The sequence below is a fragment of the Panthera onca genome, chromosome C1, assembly GCF_046562875.1.
Source record: "Panthera onca isolate mPanOnc1 chromosome C1, mPanOnc1 haplotype 2, whole genome shotgun sequence".
NCBI lineage: Eukaryota > Metazoa > Chordata > Mammalia > Carnivora > Felidae > Panthera > Panthera onca.
In genome coordinates, this window is record NC_138346.1 from 128,460,475 (window position 1) to 128,478,958 (window position 18,484).

Genomic DNA, 18,484 nt, shown 5'->3' on the forward strand with positions numbered 1-18,484 from the left:
AGTTACTCACCAACACTGAGCTGTTTTGTTGGATGTTACAAGCTTGTAGGACTCTAGAGTTCTAATGGCATTATGTAGCCCCAGGAGCGAGAGATGCCATGGTAAACTGAATTTAATAAGGTACTTCCGGTCTATCAGACTTAAGACCGTTCTTTTCCCATTCAGATAACTCTATCCAGACTATGATCACTTTTGACCAAGGAGGAAGGTGGAAGCACCTGAGGAAGCCTGAAAACAGTGAATGTGATGCTACAGCCAAAAACAAGAATGAGGTGTGTCTTACTCCATGTGTCCTGTGCAGCCATTGTGTCCTGCTCTGATCGGTTTCAGGCCTTTGAATAATGAAGTTTTGTACTTGATTAGTGACCACAGCTGCTACAGGTGGAAAGTTTGGAAATCAGAGTAATGAAAGTAATGTAGAATGTAGGAAAAGGAAAAGCCAAAATACTATGGACTATTTGTCTTTTAAAGAAAAAACTAAAGGCTAAAATTTTGTGTTTTACTAAACCACTGAATGAAAACAGAACGGAGGATGGGCCGGTAATCAGTTAAGAGTCAGCATGGCAACTATGAGACTTAAGGAATTCTACGTGACGCCAGGGACCAGCCATTCATGAGCAGTGCAAAGCCGTGCTGGCCAGAAACAAACAGAAGAGAACTTGGCCTTCTCTTCCCCTCTCCCTGGGCTCCACACAGCCAGAGGGTGTGGATGGTGACACAGTAGGGCCCATGAATGCCAGAACTAGCCCCTCTGAGGAGAGGCTAAGAATAGACATACAAAGGCATTGCTCCAGGAGATCCCAGGTTCCAGGAGTGATGGGTCTGGACAGACAAGAAAAAAAGAAAAGAGGAACAAGTCTTGTGTCTGGCTCTTACAGAGTTTGAGAAGAGTTTCGGGGAACCCTGGGAGTTTTCCTCAAAAAATGACAGTGTTGGTGGTTCCCGAGCTCTTCTCAGAATACCTGTGGCCGATATCCACTCTGCTGTTGTAGGCGGGACTTTTTGTTTCCTTTTAAGAGCCTCAGACTGTGTAAGATAGTGTACCTGTGCCACCCGGTGCCCTTTCTCCTTTCCCCTTTTTTTCCATCCCTCTACCGTGGCCGTGCCCTGTGCCTGCCCTCTTCACCTTGAGCCTGGGCGGTGCAGTGGCCTCTTTACTTGCCTGGCCACTCTCACACTCCATGCCTTTCCCTCCTCAGTACGTTTCAGGGTTCCCCTTTGCCTGTGAATAAAGTCTGTGCCTCTGAGCTGGTGAGTGAAGGTCCTCTCCTCCCCTGTCAGGCTCTCTTCTGCCTTTTCATTGTCATTGTCCATCTGATCACTGGCATGTTCCTTGTAGCCCTCTGCTGCCCCCTGAACACCCTACATGCGCTCCTGCCTCTGTGGCGCTGCCCACGTGACTCTTGGGAAATTTATGCCTGACTCTCCCAGTCCTGAGCCATTAGAAGCAGTGGAAATCCTGATCATCCTGAGGGCCCATCTTCACCTAGAATTAATCCTGCCTCTTCATGTCGCCTGTAGTTTGTGTGAACCCCTTTTTACTGCAGTAAAATATATGACATAAAATGAACATTTTATCCAACACAGACCTCTTTTAAAACATTAACTTTCATTGTGCTTTATAGCTCAACTGGTTTCTCAGAAATTTTAAAGACAGGACTGGGTCTTACTTTGAATCAGCACCACATCTTGTACGGTATCAGAAGTATGTCAGGTGTTCATCAAGTTTATTTGTGCGGAATCATGCTTTATTTTTATTTTCATGTTTATTCATGCTTTAAATATTGATCAGAGGCTTCGGTGTAATGCAGGAATAAAATAAACTAAGCATTACACATGAGAAAATAATTGCATAATTTGCTCCTAAATATACTAATCTATTTTGGAATCAAGAATATCCCACTGAGACCATAACTCAACAACAGAAAAAACAAATACCCAAATTAAAAATGGTTAAAGGACTTGAGTAGACATTTCTGTATAGGGAATATACAAGGGGCACCTGGGTGTCTCAGTCAGTTAGGTGTCTGACTTGATTTCAGCTCAGGTCACGATCTCACGGTTCATGAGTTCGAGCCCCGCATGATCTCATATGTTGACAGTAAGGAGTCTGCTTGGGATTCTCTCTCTCTCCTTCTCTCTCTGCTCTTCCCGTGCTCGCTCACTCTCTCTCAGAATAAACAAGCTTTAAAAAATATATATATCTATATATAGATAGATATAGATATATATATATATATATCTATATATATCTATATATATCTATATCTATCTATATATATATACATACATACACATGGCCAAAAACTCACATGAAAAGATGCTTGACATCACTAATTATTAAGAAAATGCAAATCAGAGCCACAGGGAGAGATCACCTCTCACGCCTCTCATGTACATTAGAATGGCTACTATCAAAAACAAGACGAAACAAAATAACGTGTTGCCAAGGATGTAGAGAAGTTGGGATCCTTGTGCGTCATTGGTGGGTATGAAAAATAGTGCAGTCACTATATGAAACAGTATGCGGTTCCTCAAAAAATTAAACAGAACTGCCATATGATCAGCGATCCTACTTCTGAGTATATATCCAAAAGAAAGCAGGGTCTCAAAGAAATATTTGCATGCCGATGTTCATAGTAGCATTATTCACAGTAGCCAAAAGCTGGAAGCAACCCAAGTGTCCTTTGACAGATAAACGGAGAAGCAAAATGTGGCATATACATGCAATGGAATAATATTCTGCCTTCAATAAACTCTGACACATACCACAACATGGATGAACCTTGAGGACATAATGCTAAGTGAAATAAGCCAGTCATCAAAAGACAAATACTATGTGGTTCCACTTATATAAGGTACCTAGAATCGTCAGATTCATAGAAACAGAAAGTAGAATGGTGGTTTCCAGGGTCTGGAAGGAGGAAGAATGGGAGTTACTGTTTAATGGGTGTAGAGTTTTGGTTTCAAAAAGTTCTGGAGATGGATGGTGGTAATGGTTGCACAACAGTATAAATGTACTTAACCCCACTGAACTGTACACTTAAACATGGTTAAGATGCTAACTTTTATGGTATGTATTTTTTACCACAAATTTTTTTTTAAGAGAGTATCCCGCTGAAGTCTGGGTTAAATTCAAAGCTTTCTTAGAAGGCTCTGTGAGATGATTAAAAATTTACACCTTTGGTTTTAATCTGAGCTTTGGTTTCTTTTCACAGTGCAGCCTTCATATTCACGCTTCCTACAGCATCTCCCAGAAACTAAACGTTCCAATGGCCCCACTGTCAGAGCCTAAGGCCGTCGGCATAGTCATTGCCCATGGTGAGCAGCCCGCCCCCCATCTCCACAGGAGCAAGTAGCTGAGCACACTAAAACTCAGCCACAGCCTTGAATCCTATAAGAAAACCACCATACATGATGTTTACCATCCTTTGTGAAATTTCTCGAATAATAATGATACTCTGGGTTTTTCATTAGACTCCCCATCAGAGAGAGAAACATGACTTCCTTTCCCAACTTTTCAGTGGCCTTTTTTTCCTATTACAAGAGGTATGATGGGAAATAATCAGAGTAAATTCACTGAAAATTATTCTCTTGGCAGTAAACCCTCTCCGTTTCATTGCTGATTTTTGCTAACGAGATGGCGGATTGTGTTGCAGGTAGTGTAGGGGATGCCATTTCAGTGATGATCCCGGATGTGTACATCTCAGATGATGGGGGTTACTCCTGGACGAAGATGCTCGAAGGACCCCACTATTATACCATCCTGGATTCCGGAGGCATCATTGTGGCCATTGAGCACAGCAACCATCCTATCAGTGTGATTAAGTATGCATGAGCTCTGCTCCACCCACACTATCTGCATGGAGGGCAACTGTGGGATGTTTTTCTGTGGGAGGTAGGGATAGTTATGGACCCTGATTCAAATTTGTGCATTCTAAGAACTGTAGGGAACATTCTTGAAAGGATTGCATCTAGAGCAACCCACATTCAGTATCTTTGCTTTTTCTTCTGAGTTCCTCTAGCTAACATTTTTTGTCACTTTTTAAAAATACTCTTCTTTTGGGGCACTTGGGTAGCTCAGTTCGTTGAGCGTCTGACTCTTGATTTCAGCTCAGGTCATGATTCCAGGGTCATGGAATTGAGCCCCAGGTCAGGCTCCGCAACGAGCATGGAGCCTGCTTGGGATTCTCTGTCTCTCCCCCTGGCTTGCACGTGTGTGCGGTCGTGGTCTCTCTCTCTCTCTCTCTCTCTCTCTCTCTCTCTCTCTCTCTCTCTCTTTAAATAAATAAGTAAATAAATAATTCTTCTTTCTCTCCACAAGAATCCTATAGAAGCATTTAAGCACTTTGGATGGAAAATTACTCCTTAAGTATAAGTTCTCTAAAATAATTTTGTATGTTTATTCAGAAGCCCATTCGTACATGGGTCGCTACCCTCTGTTTCCTTTGAAACAATTTTTATAAAGGCATTTTCTTCTATATTCTTTGAATGAATCTCTTTTACCTACCCTGTTATCTGTGGGCATTAAAAGTTTATATAGTTATCAGTCACTAAGCCATGACATAAATATGAGGGTTTTCTCTGGTTTGGGATCAAACAGCCAGAGTAGTTTCCTGATACTCCCGTACATGTTGATCCTCTGTCACGACTGTTCTCTCATTGTGGTTTCAGGTTCTCCACAGATGAAGGTCAGTGCTGGCAAACCTACATATTCACCAAGGAGCCCATCTACTTTACCGGTCTAGCTTCAGAACCTGGAGCTCGGTCCATGAATATCAGCATATGGGGGTTCACAGAATCTTTCCTGACCCGCCAGTGGGTCTCCTATACCATTGATTTTAAAGATGTCCTTGAAAGGAACTGTGAGTAGAGTCTCCTTTGACCTTTTCTACCAGAACATATAAGCCTATTTTCCTAATAATTCAATTTCATTTCTTTTAGCTGGAATAAGAAAATGCATATGAGGGCCACTGGCTGACTCAGTCGGTACAGCACATGATTCTTGATTCCAGGGTTATGAGTTCAAGCCCCACGTTGGGCATGGAGCCTACTTAAAAAAAAAAGCATATGAAAGAGGATTGAAGGATGTTCAAGGCAATGCAATGAATGGTATCAGAAATGCAGCTTCCTTCTTTGGACTAGCACTGTCCAAAAGAAATAAAATGAGGACCACATGTGCAATTTAAATTATTCTGTTGGCTGCATTATAGAAGTAAAAGAGGTGAAATTCACTTTAATTAATCATCCTACTATACCTAAAATCATTTCAATATGTAGGCAGTGTTAAGAACTACCAATGTGGGGCCCCTGGGTGGCTCAGTTGGTTAAGCGTCCCGACTTCACCTCAGGTCATGATCTCACGGTCTGTGAGTTCAAGCCCCATGTCTGGCTCTGTGCTGAAAGCTCAGAGCCTGGAGCCTGCTTTGGATTCTGTGACTCCCTCTCTCTCTGCCCGTCCCCTGCTCATGCTCTGTCTCTGTCTCTCAAAAAATAACATTAAAAAAAAAACTATCAATGAAATATTTTATATTTTATATTTTTCTTCTAAGACTTAAAAATCCAGTGTATACTTTACCCTTACCCTTAGAGTAAATCTCACTTCAGACCAGCCATGTGTGGCTAAGGCTGTAAGCGTGGCCTCACACTGTTGAAGCTCTGTAACACTTTATGGGACTTTTTTCTGCTTGTAAGGATAATGCGTCCTTGTGTTTATCTAAAATTATTTCATGACATTTCAGGGCTTTTCACCCTTGATTGCAACAGAACTGTAAGAGAAGCGTTAGAGGAAAGTGTGTTGCATAGAGCATCTGATTATCAAAACGTTGAAGTGAGGAAGTATTCGTGTAAAGAGTTTTGGCTTGAATGTCAGTCACAGGTGAGGTTTTAGAATGGCTACTGGGTGAGCTCGAAGCCCACACTGACCATTTCAGAGTTCTGTGATGTCAGACTGGAAGGCATGTTAGAGGCATGGAGAATGGCTTCCGAAAAGGAGGTAAAATGCTCATTGCAAGGTGTTGCTAAAGAATCATAACCAAACCCAGGCCCTGGTACCAAAGATGCTGACACTGTACTGAAAAATATGGAGGATAAAAGAGAAAACTGGAGAAAAGTCTCCCACCCTGCGAGCCGTGGTTTCTTGTTGGCATGTTATGATAAAAGACTTAAGGTTTCAAGTAGCTTTGTTTGAATTTTGGTCCTGTTATTAGATGGCACAATGGGTCTGTTTCCTCAGAATGTTAGTTTAGTGACTCCTGGAGGAAGCAGAAGCACTGTTTGGGCCTTTTCTACAAGGTGTTTACATATGATTTAATACCCGAGAGTCATTATTTAATATCCAGATTCATTAAATAGGCTGTGAAGGAGCTGGCTTGTGAGTTTTCCCCTCAGAAGGCAGCTCTACAGTTATTCCTGAAGTTTAACGCCATTAATAGATTTGGTAGGCACCTGCTCCCTAACAGACTCTGCGCTGGTCTTTGTATCCCAGAGGATAAAACCCTAATCCACAGTCTAGCCCATGGCCTTTGAGTCATTTCTCCAGGAGTGGGTGATACGACTTACAAAGCTGGATCGACTGTCATCAGCAGTCTACGTGAAAGCCAGTCATCTGAAGTTAAAAGTCTAGAAAAAGATTGTCTTCCCTTCTGTTTGAGGCGAACTAACCCGTGGTGAAACTGAACTCTAGCTTTTGGCTAACTGCTGTCTCCTGAAAGGAAACGCCTGGTAGCTTACCTGTGACAGCTCCTGCTGACCAACAGCACAGGTGTGCAAGACATGGAGGCAGCAGTCTCTCCATGTGGAAGGAAGCTTAGAGGTCCTCCATCCAGCTGCCCACTTTGAAGCAAATAAGCTTTTTCCTAATAACTCAAACGGGCGGTGAGATGTGAAGTGTCCTCCTCTGACACAAGGAGGTGCCAACTGCTAGTAGGCTCCAACTGACGTAACTCTTGTCTGCAGTTCCAAAATGAGGCAGTGGGATGAGTCCGACATCCCCTTTTTCTTGTCCTTCCTCTCCTTTCAGCCTGGCAGCTGCCTCGCACACGTGGGTGCGGTGGCCTGAACTGCCTGTCTTCCCTTTAGGTGAGGAGAAGGACTATACCGTATGGCTGGCTCACTCTGCCGACCCCGGAGAATACGGAGACGGCTGCATCTTAGGCTACAAAGAACAGTACCTGCGGCTCCGCAAGTCGTCTGTCTGCCAGAATGGTCGGGACTATGTTGTGACCAAGCAGCCGTCCGTCTGCCCCTGCTCCCTGGAGGACTTCCTCTGGTATCAGCTTCCCTCACATCTCTGTCAGCCCCTTTGCTGTGCAGGAGGTAGTGAAAGACCATTGACTTATAGTGCTGAAAAATATTCAAATCCTTTCTTCTCCAAGGGTGGAGAACTGCTGCTCTTACTGAGGAAATGGAGGCACAGAGAAGGGACCGAGAGTTATTAGCAATTGGACAGGTAATATTATCAGGCCAGTCAGTCAGTTATTGGACAGGGCCAGCAACAGCCCCCAGGAATCCTGGGCTGACAGCAAGGGAGGGAAGTGTATAAGGAGGAAGAGAACTCAGAAACAGAGAGAGGAGAAAATAGGGCAGAAACACCAGGAAGGACAGTACAGGAGCTGGGAGGAAGTTGGAATTCATGTGTTCACTAAACACTGGCGGCCTGAGTTCAGCAGGTAGGGCACTAGGTTTTGGATCGTCTGCAAGATTGAAGGAGACCGGAGGGGATGTTGGAGTACTGATGGTCCAGATGTCGTATCAAGGTCTAGAGGCCATCCAGATGGACTGCCTCAAGTTCAGGACCATCTGGGCTGAAGGGTTAGTTACCCTACTGGCATGGACTTAGTTGATTACACAAGGGCAAGGCAGGCCCCAGGTAGCCAAGCAGGGTAAGTTAGGTCAAATAAGAGGCACTGCTTCCCATCACAGCCAGTAATCTTATGGAATTCATTACCTGCAAAACATACTGACAGGAAGTAAAAGTGGATCCTAAAAGATCTAGAAAAGGGATGCCTGGGTTGTTCATTCGGTTAAGCATCTGACCCTTGATTTTGGCTCAGGTCATGATCTCACAGTTCGTGGGTTTGAGTCCCGCATCAGGCTCCATGCTGGCAGCAGGAAGCCTGCTTGAGATTCTCTCTCCCTCTGTCTACCCCTCCCCTGCTCATGCTCGCTCTCTCTCTCTCTCTCTCTCTCAAAGATAAAAATTTTAAAAGGATCTGGAAAAGAATGCAGACAGGTAGCAGTCGTGTCCTCCCACATCACATTCTCTGGGACTGAGCGAACACCCAGTCTGACCCGGTGTGGTTCCCCATGTGTGGCTCACATCTAAATGCAGAATGGGCCAGAGGTCTTGTCTTCTGTGTTTCCACAGGAAACAGGATCCTTCCGGTCACTGTGGTGTCATATTAGGACTAGAGCTTGTTGACACTGGGACACTCTACATCCTAGACTGGACCCAGACCAGGCTCTTAATTACCTGACCTTCTCCTGCTTTCCAGACAAGCTGTGCTTCTTCACAGCTCCATGCCATTTTACCTGCTGCTTCCTTTGCCTGGAAAGTCTTCCCACATTCCCTGCCTGACCCCCAAGCTTGGGAGTTCCTATTTGGCCTCTAATACTTAGCTCAGTTCTCACCTCCGTAAAGCCTTCTCCAGCTTTCACTCATCTGGGCTTCTGCCGTACAGCTCTTGCTGTATTTTGGTTATTGTGCACAGGTTTGGTTCTACCAGTAAAGTCTCGACTCCTTGAGGGCATGTTGTATTTGATCATCATTGAGTAGTCGTGATAGCAGCTGATGTTTCCTGAGCAGTAACTATACCAGGCACTGTCCCGAACAATTTATGTTTAACCATGGCAGCCCCCTGAGCTAGGTACTGTTGCCATTTCCATCTCACAAAGGGAGGAATGAAGGTTCAGAGGTTACCGCTAACTCGCCCACCATCACCCAGCCGGGAAGCGGCACGGCTGGAATGTGTGCCTGGCAGCTCGGCCCCAGAGCCTACACACTGTGCCACCCGTGCCTAAGAATCGTGTACTCTGTGAGCGGGAAGGGCACTTTCCCGGATATTTCGGTTGGAGACCCTAAAATTTTCACCGGAACTCCCCCTCCGTGCTAGAGGGGTGGTGTCTTCTGCATCTTCTTACCCTGTCCCCTAAATATCTGTCACAAAAACCTTGAAGTGCAAGCATCATCTGTGTATTCCCCAAGCATCCATCGCATACTTGCTGTGCACAAGGCAGTGCAAAGTGATGGTGGAAAGCCTGTTATTGACTCTCCTGGTAAGATGCACGTAATTATGCTGTGAAACAGTGCCTTGAAGATGTAGAGAACCTAGAGGCTGTTCCATCTAGAGCTGAAAGGAGATGGGTCAAAGGAGGCTTTGTGGAGGAGGCAGCATTGGAGCCGAGCCCTGACAAGTGGCAGGACCTGACCTTGCACATCTGGGAAGAAGCAAGTCATTGAAGCCGTGGACTGGCATATGTGTAGATACCACTGGCGTGCTCAGGAACGGTGTGTTGGGAGATAGGCCATGAGGGGAAGTCACAGAGGTCACGATAAAGAAGTGAGTAGGGTCCAGATAGGGCATGCCCAGGCTGAATTTTCGACTTCGATAATGGAAGGAAGGCAGTGCCCTGGACAAACATAGGGAAATGTTGGGAGAGGCTGGCTTGAAAGAGAATTTGTGACATGTTTTGGACACTTTATTTGAAGTTCTGTCAGCAGATTTAGGTGGTGACATCCAGCAGGTACTTGGAAATGGAGGATCAGAGCTCAAGAGAGGTAAAACATGGAAGTTTTAGTTGCAACAAATAATGAAACTCATGAAGGCAGAGCAGATACAGAGTAAGAGGATGACCTGTGGGCCGCAGGAAAGGGTCTGCATTTCCAGGCTAGGAAGACTGAAGTGCAAACCGTGCCAAGAGAAACCGGCGGGCACAGTTCCAACGGCAGGAGCAGGAGCAGGAGCAGGTGCTGTGTCGGGGCCACCACACAGGCAGGGCCAGAGAGGGCTCTCCACAGTGGCATGACTAGGGAGTCTTGGGGGCCTCAGACATTCGCTTCCAAGGTGATAACGGGGGTTGAAGCCACAATGCATGGAATAAAAAGGAAATGAGTACAATAGAACAAGTATAAAATATCCTTCTAAGAAGGATAAGGAAGAAGAGGGGGAAGGAAGAGGACATGTGCAGGCTAAGGGACTGATAGTCGGTCCATACCATCAGTGAAGCCAGATCCCAGGGTAGTAGGAAGGATGGGCCCAGGGCGCTCGTGTAGGGGGTCAGCCTTGGAGAGGAGGCGGTATATTTCTTGGGAGAAACAGAGAAAGGTGAGCAGGTGGGAGGCACTGTGGAGAGATGGGGTAGGATGGAGGGCACAACAGGCATTTGCACTGGAGACAAAGGTCATCTAAGAAGCTAAGAGGGACAGAAATGGGGCAGGCAGGAAAGATTTGGCATACACCCTATGGAATACCTCCCAAAAACATAATAATGAGCGATTTGGAGGTAAATAAAAAGATTCCTAAGCATAGTGGGTTTAGATCTGTCACTGTTGCCACTGTTTCTCAGTGTCTTTGTTCTCGGTGCACAGTCCCCCCCGCCCCGCCGCTTGCTGCAGTCATCCCCTTCCTGGAGTCCGCGTGGTCTGTGCAGGGCTCCCAGCCGCTGAGTCCTCAGTCCACCAGGCCTGATCCGTAAGCTGATGGTTCCCCAGTTTAGCCCTCTCCATGTCTGTCTTCCTGAACAGACCCTCTTTGCAGATGACACAGGCCTTCCTGAGCTGCTCTCATGCAACCAAAGACTGGAATATTAAGCTTCCGCTGCTCCTCAGAAACCCTTCATTACTAGTCACTTAACTGTCTTTCAGCAACTCTGAAAGATACTTTCTTTGCTGACTCTTGGCAGTGATTTTGGCTACTTCCGTCCAGAAAATGACTCCAAATGTGTGGAGCAGCCAGAACTGAAGGGCCACGACCTGGAGTTTTGTCTGTATGGCAGAGAGGAGCACCTGACAACAAACGGGTGAGGCGGCTCTCCTCTCAAATCGTGACAGAGGAGTCTTCACCCTGCAGAGTGAGACCCCCACTCGCAGCACTCCACATCTCCGAGCACACGGCATTCTAGGGCACGCTAGCAAAACACTGTCTAACAGAACTTTGTGTGGTGCTGGAAATGCTCCCTAACCTGCTGTGTCCCATATGGTGGCTGCTGACCGTGTGCAGCAACTGAGGCACTGAATTACTTTTAATTAGTTGAAATGTAAGTAGCCACTGCATTAGGCAGCGCTGCTCTGGAGGGGACATGGTGCCCCCTCCCCGGATACATATTTCCCCCTCCCATTTTTGTACCACGTGTTAATGTGCTTTCCCTGGGTCACAGTTCTTTGGCCCCATCTCTTAAGGCAGAATGGTGGGCATGTCCCCACAGCATGGCCAGGGATGCTTGGTCTGTTCAAGGCCTGAAACTACGCAAAATGTCCCTGAAACATTCCTGTGGCTCTCCCCTCTGGCCTGAGAGGTGGTATAAGGTGGAGATGTTTTTCTGCACTTTTCAAATCTTGTTTTCAGGAACTAACAAGAATCCAGGGATACATCCTAGTGGTCTGATAAAAAATGTCTTCTGCCTTTTCAGGTACCGGAAAATTCCAGGAGACAGATGCCAAGGTGGAGTGAATCCAGTTCGAGAAGTAAAAGACTTGAAAAAGAAATGTACAAGTAACTTTTTGAGTCCTGAAAAGCAGGTATATGAAAGTAGTTCTGGTTTAGGTACCAGTGGGGTTTCCTGTTCTGTCAGGAACAAAAAACATTAAGAATTTTATTACTGAATAAAAGTGGCCAAACTACTTCCGGCGGGCTTTGCTTTGCACAGGAAACCATTAGGGTGGAGGATGGGTCATGCGACGCAGTGAGAAACTCGTCCCCAGAAACTTCTTTGTTGGGGGAACAAAGTGGAATTCTGTAAAGTTGTTCTGAGTCTTGGAAGCGTCAAGTTGAGGACATTTCTGAGGCTGAGAGTTATTTAGGAAAAAGGCTTGAAGCCTGGCTATAAAGGACCGGAGTCTTGCACCGGAGTCTTGTGGAAGAGAGGAGTCCTGGGCCATAGGTTAGGTGGTCTCTGCTCCAAGTCATGCGGAGTGCGTGCAGAGTGCAGAACTGAACGATGGTCTCAGTGGGTTGGTTTTGACGTGGGCTGATTACAGATCTGTAGTACTGAACTGTCTGGCTGGGGTGTGGGAAATGGTAAAGAGGAAACCTCTTGATAAAGAAGTACTGGACCAGCAGTGGGACCGGGGCAGTAAACTGTGAATGCCAGTTTCCTAACCCATAAAATGAGAGGCGGACAGTCCGCAGCCCCCTCCTCCCCAGCCTTCTAAGGACTGAGGGCCTGAGGTGGGATTAGGAAGGTAGCGGGAGAAAAATGCGTGGGTGTGTGTACTTGTCAGGGGGCAGGTTCCTCCTCCTCTGCGCCCCCCCGCCCCCACCCCACACTCCTGGCAGCTGTCCTCAGTGTTTGTGTGTGTGTGATTGCACTGGACTCCCACCCACAGGGACACAGCTTGTCCCAGAATCCAGCTCTGCCTCCTCTTGGATACATTGAAAACACACATTCCCTATCTCCCACCCAGAAGCAGGTAGGTCACACTCAAACAATGACATGAAAAGGCCTATTTGTAAAAACATACCAAAAATTAAGTAAAAACACGTCTCAGTGTTATATGCTGTCCTGCCTGATAAGGCATTGGCACAGCTTCTTCCCGGGTGCTGGCTCTGTTCCAGATTCTTCCAACCCCCTGTTACCATCGTGTCTCCCTTTCCTGCTGCACCCTTAAGTGCTCCACGACTTACACACTGGTAGCCGGGAACAGCCACGATTGCTGTTTGACCGAGCTCACTGCCAAGGGCTCCCAGTGTTACTTTGACATGAAAGCCCCTGAGTCTGCACCATTCTGGCAGCTTCAAGGAGCTGAGGTTCTGGTTACCCTCTGCCACCAGTGATGCCCTCCTGATAGCACTGAGAGGGCCCATCGTGGGGGGCTGGGAAAGCAGTAAGTACCTAGAGACTGCGGATCATTCACAGAGAGGCCAGGGAAATGGGCAGTCTCCTTGAATTCAGTCCTAGAATATGCACACCTGAAATTGTTTGTGTTTTAATTTATCAAGAATTCCAAGTCCAATTCTGTTCCAATCATCCTGGCCACCGTGGGACTGATGCTGGTCACCGTCGTAGCAGGGGTGCTCCTCGTGAAGAAATACGTGTGTGGGGGAAGGTAAGGAGCATGGAAGTCAGTCAGAGGTACTGAATTCAAACCACAGAGTCAGCCAAGGGCGCACGGTTGAGTTTGCTCTTGGGCAAAAACTAGCTCGTTGAAGTGATGTCCCTAAAGCAGGAGGCCCAAATCAGAATTTATATTTTCCACATGCCGACCAGGAGCGTATATGTATGACTCATTCTGTGAACATATAAAACTCGGAAAATCCACAGTCCTGTGAGAAACGCATCCATCCTCACCGCATGAGGACTCACAGATGTTTCCACCCCCAGGTTCCTGGTGCATCGATACTCTGTGCTTCAGCAACATGCCGAGGCCAATGGTGTGGATGGCGTGGACGCTCTGGACACAGCCCCCCACACTAACAAGAGCGGCTATCACGACGACTCAGATGAGGTAAACCATTTCTTCCGGAGGGGTGGGCCACAAGTACAAAACAGGAGTGTTTCTTTTTCTGTTTATAATCAAGATCTGACTGAGGCAAAGGAGGGTAAAAGCCAGAAGCAGCAACTTAATGACTGTGAGAGTTGGCCAGCCCAGCAACTAGGTCATAACTTTCAAAATAGGAACTTTTTAGTGTGTAAATAATACGGTCTCTGTTTTTCTTCTCAGGACCTCCTGGAATAGCTCCTCCAAGGAGCTGGGACCGAGGACAGATGATGGAACCGCAGTACCTCTCACACTCCCTGTGGCTCCGAATGGGGGGAATAAATTTCCCATTGCGAGGGACCCAGCTCTGTTTCTGCTGCTTCCACCAAAGCCAAAAGGACCTTCACTAAAGAAATGCAGGGCAGGGGGGAGGGACCCTAAACACTCTCATAATTGGCCCTGAGAAGGGGGGGGAAATTTTTAATTCTTTAACTTTTTATTTCAAATTCTTTTTGCAAAGTATGGGTTCTTTTGGTTTTGTTTTTGTTTTTTAAGGGAAACGGAATCAGAAGGGAACATTTCACTAACCCCACTCTCGCATGTTTTGCATGGTGCCTGCTTCAGGGCTCCTGCCAACCCCAGCATCAATGTTCACAACGCACCCGGTGCTGTCCCTGGGCTCTGCTGGCGACACAAAGCAGCTGCGGAGAGGGACTTGGAGGCTGCAATGACTGGCACGGCCCGGGCAGCCTTTCCCCGGCCAGGGACAGCCCTGCCCCAAGAACACTGCACACCAGCTCCTCACACTCACCCTGCCTTTTCTTTCTTTCTTTTTTGGGGACCATAGACCACAGTGGTGTTTCTTTTCCCCTGTTTAATCGGGGAGTATACCCTTGTCAGTTGCCCTTTGACAACTGACTTAACCATGTGCTTCTAAGACACTAAATCAGGAAAACTTAAAGGGCAATATTTTTAACTTGGGGCAGGAAGAAGGGAGCAGCAGAGAATTGACTAGATTTAGCACCTATTAAAGGACAAATTCTTGCTTCTTCCAAGATCTTTCCAACCGTGCTTCATGTTTGTGCCAGTGGATTTGCTCAAGGACAGGGTTAGGGCTTGCCCCGGATGTCTGCCCAGGCCAAGTGACCTCTTTGCTAGAGCCGAGGGAGGGCACCCGGTGTGGCCCCTACGGACTGAACATCATACAGTCTTCCATGTCCTCTGCCACCTGTTGGCACGGCGGTGAATCATCAGGATGGCCGTTTACTTGCGTGCCTCCTCTTGGATTGCTGTCGTACATGGAGCCAGGACTAAACACATTTTCAGATTTATAGGCTCTTTTTTTGAAAATCAGGACTTTATTACCAGGCTCTCCTCCTCACCCATTTTTCCCAGCTTTGCCAAGGAATTTGTTGCCGTGAAACTTTTGGCCAAACCAACTGAAGACACACTTCCAGTGTAGGTGATGTTTTATGTGATACATTAGGTTCGTATTTTAAATTTAAGGAAATTTTCCATTTGACACTTTTCAAATTAAGTTCACGGTAGAATGTAGTGAGGTGGATTTGAAGATGGCCATATAGTAGCGGCGAGCTGCAGTAGTTAGTTTTCATACGGCTTGGATGTTTGCTCGCCAGGAATATAGCATGGTACAAGCTTGGTCTTAGCATCCCTACTGTGCTGGACACAGTTTCACCCAGTAATTATGATTGGGACATTCTTTGGTAACTGCCATTTTGCTGCTCGTTCATTTTATGGCTCTAAAGTCACAAAAAAGTAAATGTGCCAAATTAACTTTTGTCAGAATGAGTGAGCAGATGGCCGTGTTCTCTCCTCCCCAGAATGGATTAACAGCAGCAGGGAAAGTGGGAGAGGGGGTGGATGGAGAAGGTTAGAGACTGTGAAGCTGCAGGAAAATTAAATGAGTCAGGGAGCCCTAGTTAGAAAATAAAGTTAGGGCAGTTTTTGTGAAGAGGATTCATATTTGCTTGAGCTAGAGAGCACTGGTCTTTTAGGAAAAGCTCATTCATTTGACCAGCTAACAAACGATGAAGTGTCAGCCTTTGTCCCAGACACCCTCACCTCCTGTCCAAAGTGAATTTGATGCCCAGAAAAGACCCACTTCTGCACACCTTTTCCCCACGGCATATACGTGTTACCCATTGGAGTACCTGTGCCAGTATGCAGTATTTCTCTGATTCATTTTAGGATGGTAGGAAAGTTAGTATTCTGTAACCAAGTATGGTTAAAGCTCTTTGCTTGTGATGGTATCTGGGATTTCTGTAAAACCTGGCAGCTTTCAGAGGACTTCATTCACAGTATGTCATTTGAACCTTACCACATCCTCAGTGAGATTCTTCCTTTGAAGGCAGGGGTTTGTAATACGCATTTTTAGGGGATGGAGCTGAGGTACAAAAAGTGAGTAAATTGTCCAGGGCCCCTGTGTGTGATGAGCAGTGCCGGTTGGCCATTGGCCGTCTTCAGGGCTCGCTACCTTGTTATGCGTGCAGGTGCTGGATACCTGGAGCGGGAAGGGCTTCTTTCTTCTGGATGATTTGCTGTTCTTTAGGAGAAGGGTCAGTGGCATTTCTGTCAGAGCAGCGTGTGAAGCCTTTTTGTCACCTTGGTAAATGGCAAGTCTTGTTCTCCTGTTTTTCACGGCTGAAAACACAAATGAATGGTGATTTTGAATATGTGTTTAGAAACTGCCCCTCACCTCGTTGCGGGCATGGGATCTCCCTTGATGAGCCACCCCTCTCCATTCTCCTTGTTTGCTTGGCCCTGGCTGGCTAGCTAGCTAGTTCCCTTTGGTTGGAGGACTGCCAACAAGCCTGGCTCATTCCCTTCATTGGCTAGTTAGCTTTCCATATCAGCCTGCTTACTCAGAAATGTATGCCCTCAGCCAGAAAGCATAACAGCCTAAATCCATGATAGCTTATGAGGGAAGACAAGTTCTAATTTGTTCTACTGATGTTAGGTTAGGAGCATTATCTTTGCGTAAAGTATAGCTTACCATTGTGTAATAAAATCCCAGGCTTGATGGTAGCAGGAGAGATTATTGCTGGAGGTTTCAGTGATAGCATTTAGCATTGTAAGATAAGTTGGACATGTCAGACTGTCCAGAGTGGTCTGGGCTTTTAAATTCAGGTAGAGAACTCACCATCCCTCACCTGTGACAGGTGTCTTGGACCTAAGGGGGGTTCTTGGTTTTTAGTGGGTCCAGAGACCAGGGATGCATATACCTAGGCTGGTGATTGAATGGGAACACCACTTTGAAGAATCAAAAGTGTTTGGAGGGTTCTGGCAGTTCTAAGCTGGGCTCGGGAGATTCAGTAGATTAGTTCTAACTGAAATTGAGAACTTGCCATCTGCCTCTAACTAGGCTTTCCAGTGTGTACCTCTCTAATTCCTAGGTTTGCCTTTGGGCCTCTACATGCCCAAGCTTGCCTTTCATCCCTGACAGATGAGTCACGTGCTGGCAACCTCCAGCTCCTGCACCGGCTCTGTAAAGCGCAGCCGGTTCTTCCGTGGCCTTGGTCACAATACCAGGGTACAGAGAGGGCTGGCCGGAGCTTCAGTCAGTTCTCTGTTTCTTAGGCAAATCATCCAAGTATGGGAGGTTCTCTTTCCCTTCAGGAGAGCTCTAAAGAGCCCTGCTTCTATATACAGTGGTTTAGAGCTCATCCTGCCCATTGTTGGTACATTCCCCTCACCCCTCACCCTGGATACTTGGAACTACTAAAATAAGAGATTCAGCTTTTCAATTTTGCTACTGCCTTGCCGCAAGCAGGGAAATAAACATGGACTTAAATGTCCTTTGAACAAAACCAAAGTGTAAGACTTGCCACATGACGGAGCGATAGGGAGGGCCAGACTTACCGGCACTGGCGCTCAGCAGGTGCCAGACCTTCCGTTTCATCTGCTGCCCGTTTGCCCAGCAGCTCTGGGAGCATCGTCCTGCCCGAGCAGAGCCCGGGCCTTGCCCTCATGAAGGATGATTGAAATAGCAGGACCATGTTGATTCCTTGGTTATGTCTCATTATAACAGTAAGAATCAGAACATTAATTTGAAACTGTCTTCAACAACTTGCTGTATGCATTTTTTTCACACCAGTACATTCTTAAGCATCCTTGTTTATATAGAATAACATAAACTAATCTGTACCTTTATATATATATATATGTACATATATACATGTATAAACTGTATAGTGTACATGTTAATGATTTATTGATGTGTCCCAAATCTTTCATGACATTCTCATCCTCCGCATGCCCTCAGTTTGTGGTCGGGTGACTTGAATGTTCCCCGATGAGTCTGCCCACCTCCCATGTTTGGACGTCTAGGGAAGGAGGGTTTTGGTCGTACCCTCCTTATCCTCATGCACAGAAATGCTCAGGGTCCCCATGTGCCTGTTGTTCAACCCTTTCTTGTCTCTTGTCCCCTTTCTGAGCATGTGGTCCCTCCCTGTCCTATAACTTCTCTGCCCCTTCCCCAAGTTGTGGGACAGCTACCTTCCTACTAAAGTGTAAAGCAGTATTAACATCATTACTGCATGTGCGCTAAAAACCCAAGTTTTCTGTTCCCTTGGGACAGAAAATTGCATGTGGGGTGGGATAATCAAGTTTCAGTGACCCATGTCAGTTACACAACAAAAGCCAGACCCCATTACAAAATTCCACAAAACAGAAATCAAACTCAAATTTCTTTAGCATTGTGTAAATAAATCTGGATGTGTTTAACTTTGTACTGGTAATTTTCTGTATATTTGCAATATTTGGGTTAGAAATAAAACAGACTGGACTTTGTTACCTGACCTGTTGAAATGACTAAGCTATAGTTTGTTA

At 46.2% G+C, this 18,484-nt stretch overlaps 1 protein-coding gene across 3 annotated transcripts in view; it reads left to right on the forward strand.

The window, feature by feature from the left end:
* Window positions 1-18,384, forward strand: part of SORT1 (sortilin 1) — a 67,089-nt gene extending 48,705 nt beyond the window's left edge. For all 3 annotated transcript variants that reach the window (XM_060625170.3, XM_060625171.3, XM_060625173.3), the window contains exons 11-20: window positions 166-272; window positions 3,219-3,321; window positions 3,660-3,828; window positions 4,675-4,865; window positions 7,081-7,270; window positions 10,903-11,019; window positions 11,629-11,737; window positions 13,158-13,264; window positions 13,540-13,663; window positions 13,880-18,384. In XM_060625170.3, the coding sequence (XP_060481153.2) occupies window positions 166-272; window positions 3,219-3,321; window positions 3,660-3,828; window positions 4,675-4,865; window positions 7,081-7,270; window positions 10,903-11,019; window positions 11,629-11,737; window positions 13,158-13,264; window positions 13,540-13,663; window positions 13,880-13,894 (1,232 nt within the window). In that variant the 3' untranslated portion in view covers window positions 13,895-18,384. The remainder of the gene's footprint in view (window positions 1-165; window positions 273-3,218; window positions 3,322-3,659; window positions 3,829-4,674; window positions 4,866-7,080; window positions 7,271-10,902; window positions 11,020-11,628; window positions 11,738-13,157; window positions 13,265-13,539; window positions 13,664-13,879) is intronic.
* Window positions 18,385-18,484: the final 100 nt, after the last annotated feature.